General features: G+C 34.7%; 1 protein-coding gene across 1 annotated transcript in view; it reads right to left on the reverse strand.

The window, feature by feature from the left end:
• Positions 1-24475, reverse strand: part of LRP1B (LDL receptor related protein 1B) — a gene marked incomplete at both ends in the record, with an annotated part of 755097 nt that overhangs the window by 53874 nt on the left and 676748 nt on the right. Inside the window, 11 exons of the mRNA XM_082312062.1 lie at positions 4960-5201; positions 6877-6996; positions 8028-8162; positions 8663-8800; positions 9060-9182; positions 9688-9810; positions 13140-13272; positions 14192-14298; positions 15350-15479; positions 16147-16253; positions 23480-23596. Of these exons, the coding sequence (XP_082168188.1) occupies positions 4960-5201; positions 6877-6996; positions 8028-8162; positions 8663-8800; positions 9060-9182; positions 9688-9810; positions 13140-13272; positions 14192-14298; positions 15350-15479; positions 16147-16253; positions 23480-23596 (1475 nt within the window). The remainder of the gene's footprint in view (positions 1-4959; positions 5202-6876; positions 6997-8027; positions 8163-8662; positions 8801-9059; positions 9183-9687; positions 9811-13139; positions 13273-14191; positions 14299-15349; positions 15480-16146; positions 16254-23479; positions 23597-24475) is intronic.

Consider the following 24475-nt stretch of genomic DNA (forward strand, 5'->3'; position numbering starts at 1 on the left):
TAACTAAAAATCAGGAAAGAAAATCCTAAAGTAACTTGTTTTCCTCAGGTGTCAGAGTTCCCTAATACCACAAGACATTTGTAGACTATTTTCATCATAAAATAAAGGTCATTTCATTCTCAAGGTGAAATAATAGGACTGCAAGGGTGAATTTAGATAGTTCATTGTTCATAAACCTTTAATTCTGCAAAAATGTCATAGAATGCATGTTCTAAAGATATACAGAACCCTGACTTTCTATTCAGATGAATATTAAAGCAGCAAAATCAATCACTGCATTTACAAAACAGTATTTCTTTAAAAACAGGGTCACAGTCATTTTTTTTTTAAAGTTAAACAAAATAATGTATTATAATTCTTTGTTATGAAATGATGATACTGGCAGTATATGCTTCCAGAAATACCACAAAAATAAACTGTTTTTTCAAGAAACATGGCATTTCCATGCAACAACCTCTTTTTTTTCTTTCTTACATTATCCAAGTAACATTCACATAAAGGACAAGATACCCCAAAATGTGGGTATTTGCAGATAAGCGTCATTGTATTTTTAATCCAAACTCCTTTTAATTCTGGGTAATATTCAGTGTCAAGAAGCCTCTCATACCTGGAGATCTCCAGTTACTGCTTTGGAGACTGCAAGGGTTAATAGCACTGGCCTGCAAGGCTGGAACCAAATATTCTTTCAAAAGGAGAGCAGCTATCATGGACAGCGCAGCCCTTTGCCTTTCTTTAGACCGTTCAAGAACCACCGTTTACGGTAAGACTGCTTTTTTTGGAACCTGGTAAGCACATGATGGGAGTTACCATGCAGAGTGAGAGACGGTTCCCAAAAAGCTGGTAGTAGAAGCAGATGAGACAAAAGGACGTCCTAAAAAGATTCCGCAACAAGGTTGGGTTGCTTACTAACACTGACCCTTTCTCATTCTTCTCAACTACAGAGAAGAAGTGAAACTCCAGTAATGCTGGGGTGCATATTAAAGATCTAATGAACAAGGAGATAACCAGAAGAAATGGAAAGCAGCCATCTGGTGTGAGAGACTAAAAAAAAAAAGAATAAAACCCAGTAGCTAATGCTATGGCTGTGTAATTCTCAGTTGTGTTCATTAAGTTTCAGCCTAGCTACATCATATTTCTGATGTCTTATGCATCTTCTCATATTGTCTAGGAAAATTACTTACTGTAAATGAGCTTTTACCTAATAGCTTATTTGGATTATGTTAATGTTGAGGAATGATTTTGCATACAGAATAAGGATGAAAATACAGGAACAAAATCACATTAGTATTTTCTACAGTTATTTAAGCCCACTTTGATGCTAAATATAACATACTACAACTTATTAGAAAAATTAGGGTGTGAAGCCTAATCGCCTTTTATAGTATGGTAGTCTCTGCACAAGTACAGTCCATGTCAGCTTGACGACTTTTGATTAGAACTGCTGCCTATCTTAAAATCTGTTTTAAAGTTAAAGAATTAAGGAAAAAAAAAAAAAAAGGAAAAACAAAGAAAAAAAAGAAGCTGCAGTAACAGCTTGGATTTGGAAACCATTTTGATATAATGGTAGATTACAGAAAAATTTTCAGCCCCTGAAGTTGAGTTTGACTGAAGAAAATATGTCACGCATGCAGCAGGAACCCATCACCTTGCAATGCTTAGCATTTTAACACAGGAAAACTAAATTACAAATCCAGTTGATATCATAAGCACCTGCGAAGCAATGTTTTCTGTATTTACTTTACAGATGTTTTTGGTATGGCATTGCTGTGGAATAAAGTAAGCTAATGATTTACTGTTGCTTAAAATATCTTCATTAGAAATAATACATTATCTGATGATATATTATTAGAACAGTAAAAATAAATGAGAAGCAGTAATATTAGAAAACTTTCAGACTTTTACTCGTCAAAACAGAAAATTTTCCTCAGCAGATGAGCAGGCCAGTAGGTGCAATGGTTCACCAAACCACCATTTGTGTTACATAAGTAGGATCATTTAAACATCCCAACCAGCTGTTTCCAGAAAGAGAGGGTCTCCTAAGTACATAAACTTCATCCATACAGAGCTATAGCTTTAAGGTAAAACCAACAATTAATGCTATTTAGAGAAAACAGTCTAGAAACTGTTTCCATTCACAGTGATGCACTGAGTTTCATTGGGCCTTGGGGCAAACGTTGGGAGTATATGTATGGATATATGACAAGGGTGATTAAGGGTCCTTGTTAAGCTCTCGGAACAGACGGGCTGGAGCAAGGTGCTAATATACTGACTGGATGCATTACAAAACCTATGTTTTTCTTCCTATTATGTGGCATAATTATTCTAATGTTCAGCTTTGTGTCCTCTTCCATGAAAAACATCACTTGAGTTTAAGTGGCAAGTTACTCTGTTGAATATTCACCTCAGATAACTTATACATCTCTCTCCAAGAATTACGCCAGTAAACAGCTGCACCAGTTATCACCAGTTCACTTATACTGTCTTAACTTGACTGGAATACAATCCTCTCCTGCATCTGTCAATAAACTCTGAAGAGCTGATATTTACGATTTCCTTTAATGCTTCAATTTATACCAAGCTTAAATCCCTTTTCACAGAAAAATACAAGAGATACTTAAAGCTATTCTCTGAGAAAGGCTCTTGATATGCTAATTCCATGGAGCAATTTCAGTTGAGATGGATTTTTGCATTAATGTAATTACCTGAAAATGCAGGTGACTTTGTTCAAGTTTACTGTCCTGATTTACATATCAAAGTCTAGATATAAAAGTTGTAATGTAACCTTTGAAAACTTATCCATTAAAAAACTTGGGTTAAAATTAAGGAATTCTCACGCTTTTCAAAACCAAATTTAAGTGACAATATTAAAGCAACACTATAAAACCAATTAACCTAGTGATCAGTTATATATAAGGCAATAATATTTGAGTATTAGCAACATAACGCTGGGAAAATATTCTGAATAGTTTAGCACAATGAGAAGTAAATGCTTCACAGAATAAATGAAATGTGTCCAAGATATATTCAGACACAGTGTGTGCATTTTCCACATACAGATTTGTAAAAAAGCTTTGTATGGCTTGCATCAAGCATCTTCATGAGCACCTACCTGCACTGAAGAGTTAGGGGAAAATGGTGTATAAAGAAAAACATAATATTTTCAATAATTTTGAATTAAGAGGAAGTGACTAGAAAGTATTCTGGCATAACAGTGAAACAGAGATATGAAAAGCAAAAAATATTTCAGTACTTCAGAAAAATAATATTAATTCTAAGAACATTTTATCTTTATTAGTTTAAACCATGAGACAATGGCAAATCAGCTATGAAAATTTCAATCCCTGGCCTATGAAGAAGTCTCAAGGAAGCTTATGTTCAGGTTTATGGACCTGTAAGAAAGTGTAGATCAATTAGAGAGGCTGTGGGTCAGCAGACTACACTTATGTTTACAGAAGGCATCTGCATATCAATCAAAAAGAAATAAAATAAATAAATAACACCCCCCCCCCCCCTTTTAATTTCACAAGACTTTAGAAGTTCGTTATTTTCTAATAATGAACTCAATACAGAGATGTGTCTATCAGGATTTCTTAGGCACAGGTATTTGCCGTACTTAAATGAGAAAAATGCCACAGTAGAATTACTCCACATCTTGAATACATACTTAGGTTCTCAAAGTATCCTTCCCCAAAACTCAGATGACATACGTGACCTCCCAGAAATACTAGGGATAATTTTCTACTTTAGATCTACTTTACATACACTTTCTGTCAACAAAATCTAGACTGTGTTCTGCTGGGCAGATGGAAGTGTTGGTTTTTAACCACTCTTCCCATATCTATGCCATCACAGACACCAGGTATTTTCATGTCCATTGGTGTCTACATCCCCAGGCTTTTTGCCCTGCTGGCATCAAAGGTCAGGAATGTCATTCGTTTGCAAAGGAAGTATCCTTGGATGAAAGGTACTTAGAAGTGGTTTGAGATGTGTAAGAGCTGAATGATAGATGAAAGATTAGTGTACTGTTGCTACTGCTGTTTATTCTACTGGGTATATAAAAGCATTCATGTGATGCAAGATCATCCCTGTTACCTCTCCTAAGTTTAAGGAAACAGCCAGACAGGTGTTATTTCTAACCTGATTTATTACTGGCCAAGCAAATTTAAAAACGCTCCTCGGCCATCACATTTAATAAAAAGTAGAAAAAAAAAAAAATTAAAAAAAAATATCTAAATTTACAGCATTATAGAAACACCAATATAAAGATCACATTGTTATCTTCAGTTCAGCACTAACATTTCCTTGAGAATTTTGTAGAAATCTATTAGGCAAAATGAGTATCAATCTGCATTTATTTGATTTTCAAGTAAAGACCACTTGAAATTACCCTAGTTTATAAAAAACCACACTTCTGTTGTAAAGTGCAAAATTACATTTATGTTTATTCAAAAGAAGATACTATGCAATTCAACATATAAAGGAATAAATATTTACTGTTCTAATCTTTAAATCTTGGTCATAGCCTTGCTAATATTATTGTTTACCTGGTCATTATGGAAATTGGGAATGTCTTTGACCTATCTACACTTTCTGTTTTCCATGTATTTGAAATTCATGCCTTTCTTTAAACCACGTGTTGCTTATATATGTCTATTATATTTTCTTTTCCCTCTTAAAATAAAACATCGTCATGGTATACAGTTTTTCCAAGCCTCTAATATACTGGTTATTTCTCTATAGAAAACCTTTTTAAATACTGCAGTTTTGATCTCTTAGAGACTCAACCAAGTCTGTCAGAGTCTTGAATGGAAAGGCATTAGTACACCTACATACCATTTGAATAAAATCATTATCAAATAGAAGTTTTAATTTACTAAACCAGCACGTTATAGACAATTAGAATAGAGAAGTATATAGAAAGAAATTTGTATCATGTAATCTTTGATTTTGATCACTTACTATCAAGCCACTGTTACTTTGCCTTCGCTCTCTGTCATGAAGTTTTCTGTAGAAAATCCCTCCTGGATTAAACTGAGTACTCCAAACAATCATGTCCCCTTGAAAATATGCATCCATTCCAGTTATCCTTGAATTATGTTCTATATGTGATATTTGCTGATGAACATCACTGTAGTTGAATGGATATGCAAAACCCAGGATGTCAGTGTCATTAGCAACATAGAGAACTTGATCTTCAGAGCCTAGGGGTTATTATAATGAAACAAAAATAAGGTAAATGTCAACTAATGCAAAATCAGTGTTTTTCACTCAAGTAGCTTTTTGGTGCTTATCTGATTTTTTTTTTATGTTAAAATTATTTTCTGATGGTTGAAGACTGCAAAAACACTCACACTCTGGGCAATACCTTCAACTCTTCATACTCTGATACCAATACATATTACTTCAATGCTCTCCAAGCTCACGTTGTGACACCTAAGGCTATGAAATAGCAAAAATCATTTGTTCCCTCACTCCTGCTAAATACAAGCAGAGGAGCTCCATTAAAGCAAGTATCAATGAGGGGAAGAGGGAACCATTAACTGTATTACAATGGAAATGAAATGAAGCTTGTGAAAAATTCAGATGTAGGATAATGATTTCCAGATTTTTAAATTATAAGCCCTCAGATTTCTGTCTGTGTTTCTTTAATAACAAGCCACTATCCACAATTAGTAGCCTTGTTTGTTCCCATGTCATAATCCGACTGCTGCTTCAGTAATAGGTAATGATACTAAATCTTGAGAGAGTCCATGTTACGTATAGAGGAAATCACTAGTGACTCATTAATATGATCTTCCCATGATAAGCTTACTTCAAGAAAATGTGAACGAAGCATGTAAGATACCTGACTATCACCATCTAGCTACCCTGCATTGGTGTACCTACATTGCTGGCTGGTGTGCTGCAAAGAAGGAAGACCTGGAATTAACACGATGCAGTCTGTTATGGTTCTAGGATGAACGTCCACAACATGTGCTTACTGGCCGTATGGTTCAGCTCAGGTACTGCTCATAGCTGTGCACCAGATGTGCACAGAGGTGCATAAGGAGCCACACCTTGTAACTTCAACACTGGTGCTGCGCTGAAGACTCCAAGTGTAGGTGTAAGTCAAATTCACACCAAAATCTCACTGAATTGCAGGTGAGATGTTAGGATCGTACTTTCAGTTATTCAGATACGGATCCATAAAGATTATGTTAACTTCACTCAGGCAGCTGGATTATTGCTTGTTTCATTTCTAGAATGATTTAAAAGTTAGTTAATACCCAGACTTAACTATTACCTCCATTTTCGGCAATACCTCTGCCTTATGAAAGACAGAAATAACATCTATGTGTGCATATTTCTTTACCTTCACTGTACCATGACCTAGCCAGCTGATTTATATGAGGAGTATATTCTTAGGTGCCTATACTTAGAAAACCCCCACTTAAATGACTTATATAAGATTTCTCAACAAGACAAAGCAAAACGTGTAACTCCAAATACTACTTAACTTATTCCTAAAGTTCTAAAACATGTTTCTATGAGAGTTGATTCTTCTCTGAAGCTTCTAAAGCTTCATCAGAATGCTTATATGCTTGCTAATATATAATCTCTGTTTTTCTTATTTGTGTGTATCTTTTTGTAAACAGAGAAAGCTGGAGTTGGAAATGGACTTTCACATTAAGTATGTTCATTTACATGGAATTGATAAGAATTTACCGCTTACTGAAATCAAAGGTAAATCTGAGTGGTTTAGAGACTTATTTCTGTGCACTATTCAAGAAATATTTATCTAAAAATAAATTGTATATGCAACACATTAGTGTTACCAACCATGTACATAACAAATGATTTAGTACCGTCAATCTATTTTGATTTTTACTGCCTTACCTTTTGCTATGCAACTGTTATTCCTCTCCTTATAATTTTTCTCGCATGCACATTTGTATGACCCCTTAATATTACTGCAGTGTTGGGAGCAGGCACCAAATACCATACACTCATTGATATCTATGAGGAAAAGAATTGTAATTTATATACCTATAGTTTAACACACTATTATTTAACATGTACGGAACATCATGGAACAATGCAGATAAACAAAAGGAACTCATAAGCATTGCTGTATCTTGCAACAGTAAAAGCAAGCCTTCTGCAATTATCACTAATGCTATTTCTGCTGCAATCAACATATCTCAGAAAGATATTTTATATTATTTCTCCATCCTTCTTATATCAACCTACTATCATTAAAGCTTGAAATCAACTTCGAGAATGAAAATGTCTGTTACAGTTATCTCCAACATACCTATCTCTGTTACAGTCAAAAGCACATGTTCACCCCTTACTGGAAAACCTCCTGCGCGTACCTTTTTCTTAAGGGCCAAACAATGAAGTTTTTGTATGCAAGTAGCTGTTCACTTTGATAGTCCCACTGAGGTGACCTCCACTTTTTCCGTAAGTTACTGCTCACCAGTAAGAAAATGAAATCTACCTTCTTTGGGAAGGTAGATTTATCTTATCCTTTTGATGAACTTTTTCATTATAACAACTCTGTCTTTTTTTCTGACCAATGTGGCATCATATATATTAAGACTACGTTTTCTAAGGTATTTTACTTTCAATCTGTTTATTTTAATTTCCACCTTCAGTTTTATGCATCTTCATCATTTTAGGCATCTCAAAATATTTGAATATACCAACTTAAACACCAATCTCAATTGCTCAGTTAAATAATCTACTAGACCTTAAATCACCCATTTACCCCTTAAATTATAAAATCATTTAATGGTCTGACCTGAACCTTTCGACATTCACAACCAATGTTAATCTTTGATAACCTCTCCAGGTAGAATGCATAAATCTACATCCTGTAAATCCTTTCAGTTTCTTTTCTTGATTTCTTAATCCCATAGCTATGAAACAGTTTTTACTCTGCGGAAAAAAGTATGTGATATGTATCTCCTTCTCCAGCATAGAACATTGACTACGCAGTTGACTTTTAATACTTTACAGCAAGGGGTGATGGAAAAGATCCGTACCTTCGCATTGCCTGTTCCTCTTGTTTCTCTGAAATCCAGGTTTACACTGACACAGTAGGGATGTTTTTGTTTGATTACAGTATGCATCATCTCCACAAGGATTCACATTATCTTCACACGTATATTCAGCGACGCCTAAAGATAAATAAAATGTATAAAAGAACACTGATAGATTTGTTTAAACTGTTAAAAATGAGATGTAAAATAGCAATAAATAACAAATTTATCTTTTTCTTAAAAGAGTATCAGGTACAAATATACGACATTACAGTATTTACCTACATGTGCATATGAATTTACAGTATTTAATCGAGATACTTCATTTCACATCAAGAATTTAGTACTAAAATTTATCTTGTTGCAAATATGAAATAAATTGCAATCAGCTTACAGTTGAACTACTTAAAAATCCAAGAGCTACTCTAAAGAGTAATACAACCTGAATTGCTATAAAATTTGCCTTCCTCTTGTGGTATGTCAAATAGAATTAACTCTTTTTTTTTTTTAACTAAAAAATTAACTTTAAGTTTAATTAACTTCTGTGTTGTTGAGTAGGTTTTGCATGGATGAAAGTCTCAGTTAATTATTTCTTTTCTGCTACAATCACAAAAACATATCTTGTCAGCCAAACTCACTTATTTTGCAGTCTTGCTCATCTGAACCATCTCCACAGTCATCAAACCAATCGCACTGTAGCTCCATTGGAATACATTTCTTATCATTACAAGCAAACTCATCTTTTTTACATGGTCTTGCTTTGTAAGTGATTTTATCTATATAATTACAAATTAATAAGAGAAAAAAAAAAACAGTATTTAAGATTCTTAGATTATTTTAGACACATACAAATGGGAATGACCATGAAGCATTAAGCAACTGGAAATTATTTCAGGCTTAATTTCTTTCAGTTTCAAATTCTGATCTACTAACCTCCAGTTAAGCTTTACTGAAGGACAAGCAGATCTCTGTAACAAAGTTTGCCTTCAAGTTGTTTTCTTTGATCTGAATGCCTTGAAAGGTAATGTCACCTACCGCAGTGATCTTCATCCGAGTTATCACCACAGTCATCAACCTCATTGCAAATCTGCTCAGGTCGCAGACAAACCCTGTTGTTTCTACATCTGTATGGCCTTGTTGGAGGACATGGAAACTTTACTGTATATTAAAAAAAAGAATCAGCTATTACCCAGCTAGTATTCTTGAACCTTCTTTAACGTCTCCTTATCAAAGCAATACGCAGGCATGGGAACACACTTGACATATGAATGGTACTTGATTTTAACTTCTGGTACCTAATGGAATAACACTTCAACAACGTTTACAGTATAAGTTCTTTTAGGGAATGAAATTATTTTGTGTGATAAGGGTAATTGCACTTCTTTTTGAGAATCAGTAAATATGACAGAAATAAACCAAAGGAAGTAGGAAAATTAATGATCATCAATATTTCAATGTAGAAGTAACTTTTTCCCATCTGTGCATTTCTTACAAAAAGATTATTTTCTCACAAATATCCAAAATTACATGAGTAGCATGTAGAAAACTACATTCCACATTTCAAGCTAATCTTCTAAAAATAAACTTAGATGCATATGTCCTTATATATATTTGTCACATGTCATTTCCTACATGAAAAGCCCTGAAAAACATATCATCATACCACACATTTCAGCAACTTCATCAGAGTTGTCTCCGCAGTCATCCTCGCCATCACAAACCCAAAAATGTAGTTTGCAGAGGGAATTGTTGCACAAAAATTCATCAGCTCTACATATATTTCCCCCTGGAAGGATGAAAAGACGACAGGAGAAAAACCCAAGAAAACAGAAAGACAAAAGAAAGAACGTCAATTCTTGATAAAACCAGTACAACTGCTTATCACATACTATCTGCAGAGAAATATGCACACAGCGTAACTAAATGAACAAATCCCAAATGAAAGGGTTGGAGAAACAGAGAGAAATACTAATTTAAAAATCTCTTCCTTGACCATGCACTTCTCTATCCTTTCATGACTGTTAGCTAGGAATTACCTGTTTGGCCTGACTAGGAAGGACAGTTATCAAAGACACTGACAACTCACCAGCTAGGTAAGTTCCCCTTGCATTTAGCAAGGAGATGCTTAAACTATCTTTCTGTCTGTAACTTCTTTTGGTGATGCTGCCTTTCAGAAAAGACCTGGATGGGTACATCAGTAATTTGCGCTGTCAGAGAATGGTACAAACCAGAAGACTGAAATACGGTCAAACTTGTGAAAGGCCATTTCGGTCCAGGTTTGTTTCACATAAATGTCTGATCCTCCACCTATTCCTACTCCCACTCTCTGAGACACACATCGTGTTCAGAAGAGACAAAGCGATCGCAGTCCCTTAGCCATGAGGTAGCATCTTTTTCTTCTGAGGTGTAATAGGCTTGGCCAGGCTTGTATCATCCCCATCAGCTATAAACTCTGTAATTAGGGAAGATCTAGCCATGTAGGCACAGAGTAGATAAGACTAGGTCACCTCTAGCAGTCTCTTCCTTTTTGTAACTTCTGAAATTTCTCATTAGGATATTTAATGAACACGGATGCAGCAAGAATAAATTCTTCCATGTAACTTTAGTATTGACTGAACTCTGAATCATCTAACAAAACGGAACAGAGGGTGAGAGAAAACGTTTTAAGCTGGAGCACTCAAGCTTTAAAAATTGGTTCAAGCTGGATTCAGTTTTAATATGTGTAGCAGTATGAAGGCTTTTTTTTTTTTTTTCAAAATTGTAACTAAATTTTACCAGTACCAATCAACAAAGTTATGGAAACTTCTTGAAGTTAATTTTCTACATAACACATTTTTATGGTAACTGGATTCGCAATTTCCTGAGAGGAGTAGAAAGAATAAAAGAAATAAAGCTGTGTATCTGCAGAGGAGGAAACAATGGAATTTCATACGATAACACCAAAACCCTCACTGTGGCTTACCTCAGTGCATTACACCCATCCTAATAGTTTGATCAGGCTCCAGTGGCTTTTTACTGATTCATTCAGTGCCCTGTTCACACCCCATTAAAGTCAACAGAAGGCTTTCTTTTGCTATGGAGGGTTCAGAATGACTTACATTTTTTTTCCAGAAAATTACTTTGCATGAAATACCCACCATGTAAGAGGATGCTGGGAACTCTCTCACTATGTTACCAAATGTAATTCACTCCCATTGCAAATATAACTTATGAACATAAACAGAAATATTCTTTATTATCATCCAAGGAAAAATATATAAAATTAAAGTATTCTTCATGATGAAAGACATGAATATAAATAATTCTGTGTGTAATCACAATAAAACCATAATTCTAGTTGTATAATAAGATTGAAAAGAGCTATGTTTATAAATATGCACAGTGGGCTACAGATAAATATTATGGAGATTGTTTTAGAATGCTGTAGAATAAAACTCCATTTGTGTTTGCTGTATTTCCAAAGAGGAAAAAATTAGTTATCAGTGAGATAAACTGGCATTTGTTTCATGTGATTGCTCTGCCTGTCATAATTCCTTTATAGAACAGATTTCTATAACAGAAATCATAATTGTGACATAAATACAAAGTATTATAGCAATAACCAACTAGGCAAAAGACTTCTTATTGCATTATAAGCAATTTGCAGTTCACAGACGCTCCATTATGCTATCCGAAGAATAATGTAGGCTTCAGATAAAATAAGCACGTTAGTACTTACTTAAGCTTCATTGGTTTTTAAAGAGATACAGTCCAGATATTTTAAAAGCAGTTTTAAAATGGACTAGAAGTTTTTTAAAACTTTGTTGATCTCAGTCTACTCAAAACAATTCATTCTTCAACACTTCCAAATACGATGTTTTTCTCTTTGCATCTCAACATCTCTGGAACATTCTTCCCATTTTCTTCATTTTCTGGCCTCTCTTTCAAACTTAATCATCCCCTATAACTTTTTTTTTTCCTAGTGGTAAGTGTTGGTTAATAGACTTACGACAAAATAAGGGAAGGATATTTTACTCCTCAATTGCTTGCTTCATCTCTGATTATTATTACTTATTATTGTATTGCATTATGCTTTTGAAGTTACACACATATCATGTGATTGTAGATGACTAACACAGAGAACTACTCACTTTAAAGAAAAGGAAAGAAGAAAAGTCTGGAAAAAACAAGCAGCTGACAAAACGCTGAGTAAAATTTTGCTTTCTAAAAAAAATTCTTTAATTTGAGTAAGAAGTTCTGTGTTTGTCACAATTATTGAATTACTATACTTACTAAGAATTTCGTGCAGAGTTACACTGCTACTGCCTGGTAGCTGAAGCAAGGTTCAGTTAAAAAAAAAAAAAAAAAAATCAGAAATAAAGCCTTGCATGGTCTTACCCTCAGAAGGAATACTATGGGGAACTCATTTAATAATGTTTAATTGCATAAATCTATGCATGTGTGTGTATGTATACATAGATACGTACGTAAATATATATGAATGCTCAATTGAAAAGACATATTAGAACAAGATTTGTGAATTTGCAGCAACTATGAGAATTAGACCAACAGATGTATTTCTCAAAAACATATTTGGTATCTTAATCATAAGCATGAAAGTCTGAGCGTAGCGTTTATCTTCATGTGAATCAACTTACGTGCGTAGTTCTGCTCTCTAAGGAGACTGAGAATTCAAAATGTGGTTTTATGGGTTCTGGTTAATTGCAACATTTCATCTCCATGGAAATAAATAGAAAACTGGGGTCTTAAGATTACTTATTTAGCAATTTTTCCATTTATTGCATGGCTTTGTAATTTATTGTTGCCTATAAAACTGTAAATTAACCAGACTTATTACTGATTTTTCTGATGAGACAGAATATGATTCCAGTAAATAACACAACCTTTTGGTCCTTGGGGAAGGAAACACAAAGAAGGAACAATGAGCTGTGAGTTATAAACAATATAAGTTTTGCTTCATCCTGCAAAACACTTGTGAAGCTGCTATACTGTCTGTCGAAAGAGGTCACAGAGCTTTCATTTTGTCACTCAGAATGGCCAGGGTGCCATTAACTTACAACGTGTGTTAATACAAAACCCAATAAAGTAAGCCTTGTAATGAAAAGCATCTCTTGCCTTGGTCACAGTTTTCTTCGTCACTGCCATCCACACAGTCATGGATCCCATCGCAAAGCCATCTGACAGGGATACAGTAGGCCTTATTTTTGCATCGAAACTGATCCTCTTTACATTCTGTTACACAATCCATCTGTGTGAATACAGATATGAACTAAGTATTAATGGATGAGAACAACAACAACAACATACTTAAAGACAAATGTAACAAAATTGACCATCACTGTTTTTTATTGCTCTTTGCATTTAATACAATAAAGTTGTCCCTGACAATGGAATGTGCAATTTAAATAGTTACTGAAGTCCCAGTGAAATTGTAACCACACATTATATATGTTCTGATATTACTTCATTATGTTGCTTAGTATTAGCATTGGAAACAATGGGTACATTCACGTTTCTGAAGTCAACTGCCCTAAGAGAACCAACCCTGGACATGAGGCCAGTTAGCGCAAACTGGCTCATATCCACATTGATCAGGACTAGAAACCTCCGGAGTGGATTGTCTTCACCTGCAGCGTGTAGCATTTGGCTTAGGCATCCTTCAGGCTCTAACTGGTACCTTTATGGCTCTGAGAAGTAACAATTATTTTTGGTCTTTTTTCTTGAAGTTGTTCACAAAGGTGGTAATTTTTTAAAAAGATACCAGCAGTGCAACACGTAGGAAGAGCACAGCACGAAGGCCCACGGAGGCTGCAGTGCCTGCCAGGATTGTATTAGATGAATCTAGAGGACAGAGGGAGCCAAACGTGACACAAACTTGTCCACACTGCCAGTACGGAACAATTCCTGAAGAAAACTCCCCAGAACCACGCTCAGGTTTTGACTTAGGGGAAACAAATTTGTCTACTCCAAAAGGTGGTCACAGAGCAAACAAACATAACACAGTGTAACTGCCAAGGAACAAAAATCATGGGGCTAAGTTATCTGACAGTTTTCAACGGATGCAAAAATACCCCATTTCCCCTTTTAATTATTTTCAGTTCTAAAACTGTTAACAAATTTCATGTCAGATGGCAGGAAAAAAAAATCAACAGAAATTTGTCAGCTACCTCATCAGATCCATCAGCACAGTCATACTCTCCATTGCATTTCAAAGATGCCGATATACAGCCTCCACTGGCACACACGTACTCACTTGGAGAGCAGGTTGGAGATGCTGGTTACAAACACATATTTTAGCATTATGAAAAAGAGAATTAATAAATAAGTTGCTTTATAATTTAATGTTTTCATCTGGTTAACATAGTGAACAAATATGTATTTGTAGCTGACCAGAGCTTTTCCAAATGTTCATAAACTGCAATTAAATATTTGAAAAAATGCAATTGTTGCATCCTAAGTGAAAACGTGTAATCATAGTGAATGGATGTTTGTGTTTTATCACTCACTGAAAAATTTCTTTTTGTGTTTTCCTTGTGCTTGGTAACAATGGTTGCTACACACATACACATATTCATTGAATAAGCATATCAATAAAATTGCATTCTTTAAAACGGGCTGAGGGTTTAGCTAAAGTTATGTAAGTGTTTATAATTAAATAAGCTTAATTTATAAGAAACTATGGTTTTAGAAAGTATACATTATTACAATTAAAATAAATACATATTAATCAGTTTTATCGAAAATACAGGTGGATATTTTTGTCACATTGTAAATCAGGGGAGTTTTGTCATAGGCTTCTACCGGTTGCACCTATCTAGATGAAGCTTACAAAAAATTTAGGACAATTCCTGCAAAAATAAACTACTGCATTTTCCAAGACAGTAATAAAGAAATAAAATAATAACAACAAAACCAATAAATTGCTAGAGAAAACCTTTGCATAAGGACTGGTAAAATTGAGTGAACACCACAAAGCAAAAAATCCCCAGAGACACATTAGTAACATGCCAAGAACTACTGCTCTTTTCAGAGAAGAATTTTATAAGCTGAGTATACATTGTCAAATTATATTTCAATATAATTAAATTAAATACCATTCCCCCCAACAAGCTTCATATTTCATAGCTGTACTTCAGTGGCGTTTTCAAAACATGAGTAGGACAACACAATGATACACATTCAAAAGACAAAGTATTTCAGATTTCTTTGCACTCCTCCCTACTTCTAGTGTACAAGGAATCTTGATTTGTTGATTTATCTTCTCCTTGTTCATTCTGATTTATTCCTTTCTTCATTTTATTTCTCAGCATTACTTAAAACAATACCTGGTTCACAATTTTTCTCGTCATCCCCAAGTTTGCAGTCTTCATGACCATCACATTTCCATTTTGCTGATATGCACTGACCATTGGAACACTGGAACTGATCTCTTGAACAGCCTGTTTCACAATACCTCTGGCACAATAAAAACAACGTATATATGAGATCAAGAGTTTAACATAAACATTGGTAAATATACAGCTGATCAGAGAAGTTACAGCCTATACTCCTCCACACTAAGAAATACAGTAATGCCTTGTGAAATAAAATATATTTGTAGATATGATTCATGAAAGGTGGCTTGCACCATCTAAGTGGGTGGAAAGCACCTGAGGTCCAGCACTGGCAGGAAAGGAGAAAAGACAACAGGGACAGGAAAGAACAGAAAAACAGCAAAGCAAATATCCTGTGAGTTTCTGCTACACAAGGAACAGTCTACGTGGTGTTTTCTCAAAAAACCCCCTCACAAACCAAACCAAACCACACCACTTCTGTGTGTAGAAAGAGTGGTTCCCCAACCAGGACACAAAACATTTCCAGGATGGGAAGAGGTCCAGATCATTGCTGGGACAGAAAGATGTAGACCATTGTTAAACGTGACTTGATTTTGTTTGCATGTTCTCTTTTTAGGATAACTATTTCGATAGGTTTAGTTTTAATTTAGTAAAGACATTTTCATATATGGATTCATGTGTAGAATTCCTATTGCTGCTTTTTAAAATATTCGTATGTGGGAATCCATTCTCCAACAATATAAAACTACTCATTTTCTAAAGAAACATTTTTGCTGGAAGAAGCCTACCTCATCTGAGCCATCTGCACAGTCATAGTCTCCATCACACCAGAATCTTGCTGAAACACAGTCTCCATTTGCACAAAGAAAGTCTTTCAAAGTGCACGTTTGAGGCTCTGAATAAAGAAAAGTAACAACCCTAGGTTTATTAGCATTTCCATACAATTTTTTATACATAAACCCCCTCAATCAACCAATGAATGACTACAACAAAGTCAAAACCACTAACTTGCAAGCTATAAGGATGTTTCTTCTGTAGGGTTTTGTTTCATAACATTTTATAACAAAATTTCATTTACATATAGTAAGATAGTAATGAAAATACTTTCATTTCAGTTCTATCAAATTTCTTTGAAAAATTATGTGATGCTGCCTATTATTTATTTCAATGCATGTATGTTATTACAGGTTTTCTGAGATATGTGCTACAGACTGGAAATTAATTTTGCACCTGTTAATATCGAATGTAATTAGAACTAACCAGATCTTTGACTTTCCCACATGCAATGGCATACCCTTTATCACATACCTTTTAACATATGGGTATGTGTCAAGAGTCAGCTTCCCCTGTGCCAAGCACTCGGGAACAGTATTGAGATGGTAAATGGAACGCCCAAGAGGTAAGGTTTGGAGTTTCAAGTAAAATCCATTTTCCAGAAATTAAGTATGGGAAGAAGCATGACAATAATCCACTGACTTAAATACTGACAAAATTGTTAGAGATATTTAACAGAAGGAGAATACAGCAAGTTGCAAAAGTCAATGGACAGTATACTTTCATAAAAAACCACTACTGTCAATTTGTTAGAAAACGCAGAAAAGGAAAAAAAAAAAGGTAAGGATAAGGATGGAATTTTCAAGTAATTTTAGGGAGACAGAAGGGAGATGTGAGATAAAAAGAATCTAAGGAGCTTACAGATGGATAGGAGACAGTAAAGGTCAGAAGGTAAGTGGGATATTTTGTGATAAATGGGTACGTTGTTCTACTCCCTGGGAAGAAACAAAACACAGGGAAGTCTGAAGTCATTATAAAAGGTGACACAATAAAGGGGAAGAGTAGACACAAAATTAATTCAAGGAACAGGCAAAGCAAACAGGAGAAGCAGGCTGCAGGGAGTGATGGAGTAATCCTGAGAAGGTGAGACTGGCTGTTTCAGACTATTTGCTTCACTGTCTGCACAGCTCTGCATTTTCGCTACTGCTGCCACAGAAAGAGTGGCAAGGGGACCAGCGTGGAAGATTCCCCCAGCAGAATACTGTGTGCTTTCCTCCTGAAAATGAGGACCATTACAAAACACACTGGAAAAAATTAAGTTAATGTCTGGACTTTGGACCATTAGATTAAATAAAGGTAGAGAAGTCATGGGGATCGAGGAGAATTTAAGCAAGTCTCTACATGCAATTTAGACTTTGCCAGTCAGAGAGCTTTGGGAAAGCAGGACTGAAAAAACAAACAAGGATTATTTGCGGGATTATTCCCATCGCAGTAAACATTGCATTATGTAAATAATGTAAAATCAATACGGATTAATTAGTAAGACCTTTTCAACAGAGAGATGGGAAAAGAGTTCAGGCACATGGTAAATGACAGTGACTAAATCAATGCAGGAAGGGTAAAAAGGAAGAGGAGAGACTGAGAGCAGACAGTAGCAATGGACAGTAATGGACTGGGTAATGCTGAAGGGTCCTTTAGCTAGTTATGGAAGGTAGAAGCACGAATGCTTGTGAAAAACGAGGAAAGCAAGCACAAAATTAGAGGCTTCCAATTGAGAAGAATTTGGTAAATACCAGCATGAGAATATACTAGACATGAGTTGCACAGATCTAAGGTAAAGCTGAACTTAGGGTTTTTTCTGGATTTATAAAAAAATCAAAAACTGTTTCAAGAAAGGAATAGTTTTAATGAGCCTTTCAGCTACTTTTTCTTTTTCTTCTCTCTTCATAAAAAAAAAAAAAAAAGTCAAAATGACCCTGTTTGAAAGTTTTTAAGAGAAATTTCATTTTTCAGGTAGGCACAACTTTTCATTTTGGAGTTGTAGAAAAGTCATAATAAAAGCAAATCTACAGCAATTGCATCAGTTCTCCAGCAGTGTTATATTTAAGCAAATCAAAGGTTAGCATTTATATGGATTCTTAGATTATACACATACTACCTTGAACTTTTTTCAAAGCAAAAGCTCATTGTATAAACGTTAGCAAATCACTGACATTTGATTCTATTTGTTGTCAACAGGCCAGGAAGAGGAAGTTCACAATATGATAAATATGTAAAGGAAAGAATTTGTGGAAAAGTAATTCATATGTAAATAAACATTCATCATGTTTCTATATTGATTTGCAAAAAATAAGCAAATACCTTTTCTATACTGCTAATGAATTATTTATAAACAGAGATTTGATTCTGGAAAAATGTACACAATGAGCTAACTTCTCAATTCTCTGTTTGCAAGAAATATTTCTCCCGCTGCTGGAATACTTCTCTGTGATTTACATATGAGCTCAGAAGAGTACTTTCCCATCAGTGCTCAGACTGTTAGTGAAAGGAATAACTATTAATAGACTTCTGTATAACCAATGAAGGAGAGCACGTTTCAGCTTCTGCTTTATAAAAACACTGAAACTCCTTCCCAAGAAAAGCATTTTTGAATTATTAGAAAGACTTTCATTTGAAACACGGCACATAAGATGATCTACTTCTTTCACATTTTAAAGTCTGAAAATAATCTGTAGAGCCAACAGACATTTGTCATCAACTTAAATGGCAGCAAGAAAAGGATCTCATGAGAAACATTCAAAATTATTTCATATTTGGGGTTCAATTTTGCATTTAATAGGCACAGATGTTGCACTAAGTCATGAATTGAAAGGATTTTTTGGGGGACTGATGTACTTGTATACAAGTCTGAGAGGAAAAAAAAACACTGCCTTTTTTCATAAAATAGGATATGAAGTTCAAACTTACAGTGTACTTTTTACCTGTATTTATACAGGATAAATATGTTTGCTCCTTGTGAGAATTCTATGTCCTGTAACAGCTGTTACAAAGCAAACTTTTAGAGAAACTAATTTGTATAATAGGAAAGGTGGAGCTTGTATGGAGAAAAAGAAGTAACAGCAACACATACATGGGACAGGAGCACCTCAGCCAAAATGAGTTAGAAGTGTATATTGACCTCTTGATTCATCTGGGCATTTGGCAGTAGATCACAAAGATATAGAGGAATTAGGGGACATACTTAGGCCACACTTTCTTGTCATGAATGAGCATTCATAAGATCTACTACTACTAGATGGTTGTGTTGGAGTTGAAACCTTTCAATATGCCAAGCCGGAGTCTCCAGTATGATGCATCCACATAACATCAGCAAAACACCGTTACCATGATGATGTGAGTTAACCCCGGAGGGCAGCTAAGCCACACACAGCCACTCAGAAGGGTGAAAGCTCAAAAACTTGTGGGTTGAGATAAAGACAGTTTAATAGGTAAAGCAAAAGCTGCATGCACAAGCGAAGCAAAATAATAATTCATTCACTACTTCCCATCAGCAGGCTGGTGTTTAGCTGCTTGCAGGAAAGCAGGGCTCCATCATGTGTAATTGTCTTGGGAAATCAAATACCACAGCTCTGAACATCCTCCCTTCCTCCTCCTTTTCCCCAGCTTTTTATTGCTGAGCATGACGCCATACAGTGTGGGACAGCCCTTTGGGCAGTTGGGGTCAGCTGTCCCAGCCGTGCCCCCTCCCAGCTTCTTGTGCCCCCCGGCCTCCTCGCTGGTGGGGTGGGGTGAGAGGCAGAAAAGGCCTTGATGCTGTGCAAGCACTGCTCAGCAGCAACTAACACACCAGTGTGTCACCAACACCGTTTTGGTCACAAATCCAAAATACAGCACCATAGGAGCTACTATGAAGAAGATTAAATCTATCCCAGCCAAAAACGGTACACATGATAAAATGGAAGAGGAGGAAAAAACAAAAACACCCTTCCTTATAATTCCCCATTACAATACTGCTAAAAACAATAACATGGACCATCCTGCAGAATGAATTCCTGTAAACACAGGATAATTAAAGTGGTCATAGGTGGGGTTTTTTTCATATGTTTAATGTGGCATTAAATGCAGATTTTCTTTACTTATGTATTTTCAATAACTTTACTTAGCATTGTATTTCACCAAAACAAAGACGACGTTTATTCTTCGTGAATCTAGGTATAAAACTGGTAGATGTATATAAAAAAAGAAACCTTTGGTACACATCATTTTATCACACTAAAGTAGCATACTTGCCTTTGGCTAGCACTAGCACCTAGCTGCTTTTAGGAAACTGACACAGGCCATTGCCTGACTTGCACCAAGTCGGCTGAGCCTTAAGCAATGTAAAGAACTGAATTTACAGCACTGGCCACTCAAAATTTACTCAAAATGACATTACCAGATATTCCAGCTTAGTGTCTTTCAATACGCTGGTTTAAACTGTTTTCACTTAAACATTAAATAATTGCTAGTTCTCACTGCAGTTGGGATACAAACTTACCCCAGGACAAAATTAACTAATTTGTTTTCTTGACAACTTGTAGGAGCCAACAAAACAGCATTGAGAAGACTCTCTAGCAACAGTAATAGTTTTACACTGATTGAATTCATGTCTTTCTACAGCAGTATTAAGTTGGCTTTGCTTCAGTTTACAGTATATTATATTTTCTTTAATTACATTCAATAAAACATTACTGGTGCCTTCTTTTCATCAGGAATAAGATAGTCATTACTATGGAATTTTCCTTTTCTGAAGTTCCGTGAAAGAGAAAATACCATCTTTGCTCTAATTTGTTTTTAAAAATCAAAATAAACTCTGGAAGTAAATTCCCCCTCCAAAAAGATATTAACTCACAAGAGTTAAAAATGCATTCTACTTTGCTTAGTGCTAACTCAGTATGGACCTATAACCTTCCTAACAACTCTTACTTATTTGGGAGAGTCCAAATATAGTTAAAGAACAACAGACTGTAAGACAAATGCAGTTAAAGAACAAAGTCATAATGGGCAGAACTATTTGCATTATACCACTAATAATTTTTCACATCCATATGCAATATTTTTTAACACGCATTCTGTTTCACTTCTGACAACTTCACCAGGATGCTGTGTGTGCACGCAAAGAAACTATACAGAGAAATGTAAGTACATGAGCTGGATTTCTATAATTCAATGAATTCATGCTGCATTCTTGAGAAACAACTCATTTTCTCATATAGTTGCTTGACAAGCCCTTTGTATATTCATGTATGCTATGAACAACTTATCGTAATGTGCAATGTAATACATTTTGTCAAATGCTTTTGAAGTTCTAATTTTGTATATATTTGTTTCATTACACTTTACTCTATAAGTGGCTTGACAGCCTATGAAGAATTTTATACATCTATTTCAAACAGCTGAACAGTATTATGTATTTTCCCAATGCTTCTAAGATTTTGAATTTTACAACTGTGTCAGCCTACTGTATTTAATTTAAACAGCAGAATATGGGATTCAACAGTTACAAGCGAAGTATGCATTTGACAAGCAAAAGATAAACAAAAAAAAGCTAACACAAACTACAGTTCACTACCCTGGCCTTTAGTTGGATGCACCGGCTCTGTCTGGGTACTCTCAACTCACTAATTCCATCCATTACGATTAACTATGGATTTCTTTATCTGCAAGTCTAGAGAACAGCCAAGAACTGAATATATAACTTAATTATTCATGTGAACGCAAAGATGGCAAGCTTAATAAATATTTAAAAAAAAAAAAAAAACCAAAACACAAAACAGATAGATGATTGCTACCTCATTATTTGAACTTTTTTTTTTTAATCACTTTGTACTATGATAATCTGAACTTTAAGGAAGAAAATTATTAATACTGGGTGATAAATAAATCCCGCTTCACACATGGCAAATTGCAAATAAGATGCTTGACACTTACTTTACAAACAGCAATAATGTTTTGTGGAAGTTGGGCTTCTTTAAATTTTCAAATTTTCAGAAGATTATCTAGTCATGTAGATTAACACTGCTATAGCAAAACACTATGTCTATTTGATTTTTACGTAAGAATAAAAGAACATAAAATAATTTCTTGGTATTTATAATATAAATAAAAATGGAAAAATCCTACTGGCACTAATAATCAATTCCTAAGTAAAATCTCCCACAAAGTTAAGAAAGCTTTTGTGTGTCAAGCCCCCCGCCCCGGGGTATACAATAGGTGGTTCTGTGTGAGTACTGAGCCACATGACATTTTCCCCTTTAGATGAAACACTTGCATATGAAAATTACAGCACACTATTGCTTGCAGTAACACAACATTTTCAAATGTAGACAGAAATTAAAAGGCAGAAAAATTCACTTTAACCTTTCAAGTAGAATGAACTAGTCTTCAGACATCCTGTACCTAGGGATACCGTGTCTCGAATTGGAGAAGGGGCAGACAGCACGTACTCAGCATTAGAATGCCTAATTTATTAAGCTTTCTAGGTTATTACCTTGAAGATACTAAATATACATTAATGATATACAATCAGGAATATGCATTCAAGATTATCTACACAAGGTATTAATTTCTTGGATTTCTAAATACAAACAGAAATTGTCAACAGAAGAGAAGGCACTTCAGAAAAATTTGTGGAATTCCCCTCTTGAAATATTTTATAAAGACAATGATTATGAGATAAAACCATTAAGAATTTGTCATTTCTTCCGAAGAAGCAGATCTAAATTAACTCACTGAAAGTGGTATTACAGAGGCATTCAAGTTCCTCATAGGTAGGAGAAATCTAGGCTAAGTGAGCAACTTTGAATAACAACATCTACTTCTTAATGTGATTAGGTATTACAGAAATGGACTTGTCATGATACAAAACAAGGCAAATCATCTCAGGAATATAATGAATATAATGGGCAGGTAGTGTTTGATCAAATTTTACTGTTAACAGCTGTTTATCACTTTATGACTGAGCTTTTTTTTATGATTCTTATATAGAGATAAGAGATGCAATATGTAACTTAATGGCAAAGGAAAACTAACTGTAATATTTATTTTGAATTCATCAGGTTATTCAGAATCCATAGGTCAGGCATTTTTGCATAGCTGATACAGAATTACATCTCTTTATAAGAATGAATGAAATTGGAGAATTTCAGCAAGGGACATTTTCAATTCTGGTCAACTGATTTTCAACAAATCAGATGGTGTTTCATAAAAACTTACATGTGCAGTTTATCAAAATTGAAAAGTTTCCTCTTACATGTTGCTAAACTGACTCCACTCCTGATAACATGTACTTAGGTAAAAGTTACTTACTACAGTTTTCTTCATCAGAATTATCACCACAATCATTTTGGCTGTCACATCTCCAATGATCTGGAATACAGTTGTTGTTTTTGCACTGGAATTCATGAGGCCCACAAGTTTTTTTATCTGTAATTAAGATGAATATATTTTACATCATTGAAGACAAAGAAACAAAATGGGAAAGACTAAACAGTGACTTGACAATATTGCTAGACATATTTAAGAAGGAGCAACCATAATACTTGAAATGTTACTTTCAGAAATAATTTATTTCTCATACCACATTCTTTAAGATTCTACTTATCCATTCTTACCAAAAGAGATATGCTTATAAATGTGATGATAAAATTAAAATAGGGACTGTATCCACTGTCATTTAAAGTAAAAACAATGAAATTCAGAAATGATCACAAAGTAGTTTGAAGAGAGGGTATTATTGCACTGAACCTCAAAACCTGCATTGACTTTCCCTTGAATTTATCTGTAAGATTGCTTTACAAAAGATCAGGTCACAGTAAACTAGAAGGATACTTATTTGAAAATGTATAAAATATATATTTCTCAAAAGTTATGTTTGCATATAATAATTTAAGACTAATCATACTTGACAGAAAACTTTGCATTTTGATTTACATTTTCACCTTCTGATGTCTTGGATTTGAAGTCTACTTGTATAAAGTAAAACATTATAAAGAATATAATGCTAAACTGAGATTAATTTCCTTCATGCAGTAAATCCTCAATGAGCTTTCCTGTTTACAGAGTAGCACTGTAGGCAAAGCCTCTTGCAGATGCATGAACATCCTGAACTCCTCCAGCAGGAAGGAGCTGCCTCTGTGTTTTATTTATATTTTTTATTTCTTGAGTAATTCTTTCAGATTCTAAGGACTGAGATGAAATGAAGTAAATTAAAAAGTTATCAGTGACAATTTCTCTGAAAACAAAAGTTTGCTTTGTAAAAGCCTCAATGACATATTTAAAATTACATGTCACTGTGATGATATT

Source organism: Platalea leucorodia, assembly GCF_965183815.1.
Source record: "Platalea leucorodia genome assembly, chromosome: 5".
NCBI lineage: Eukaryota > Metazoa > Chordata > Aves > Pelecaniformes > Threskiornithidae > Platalea > Platalea leucorodia.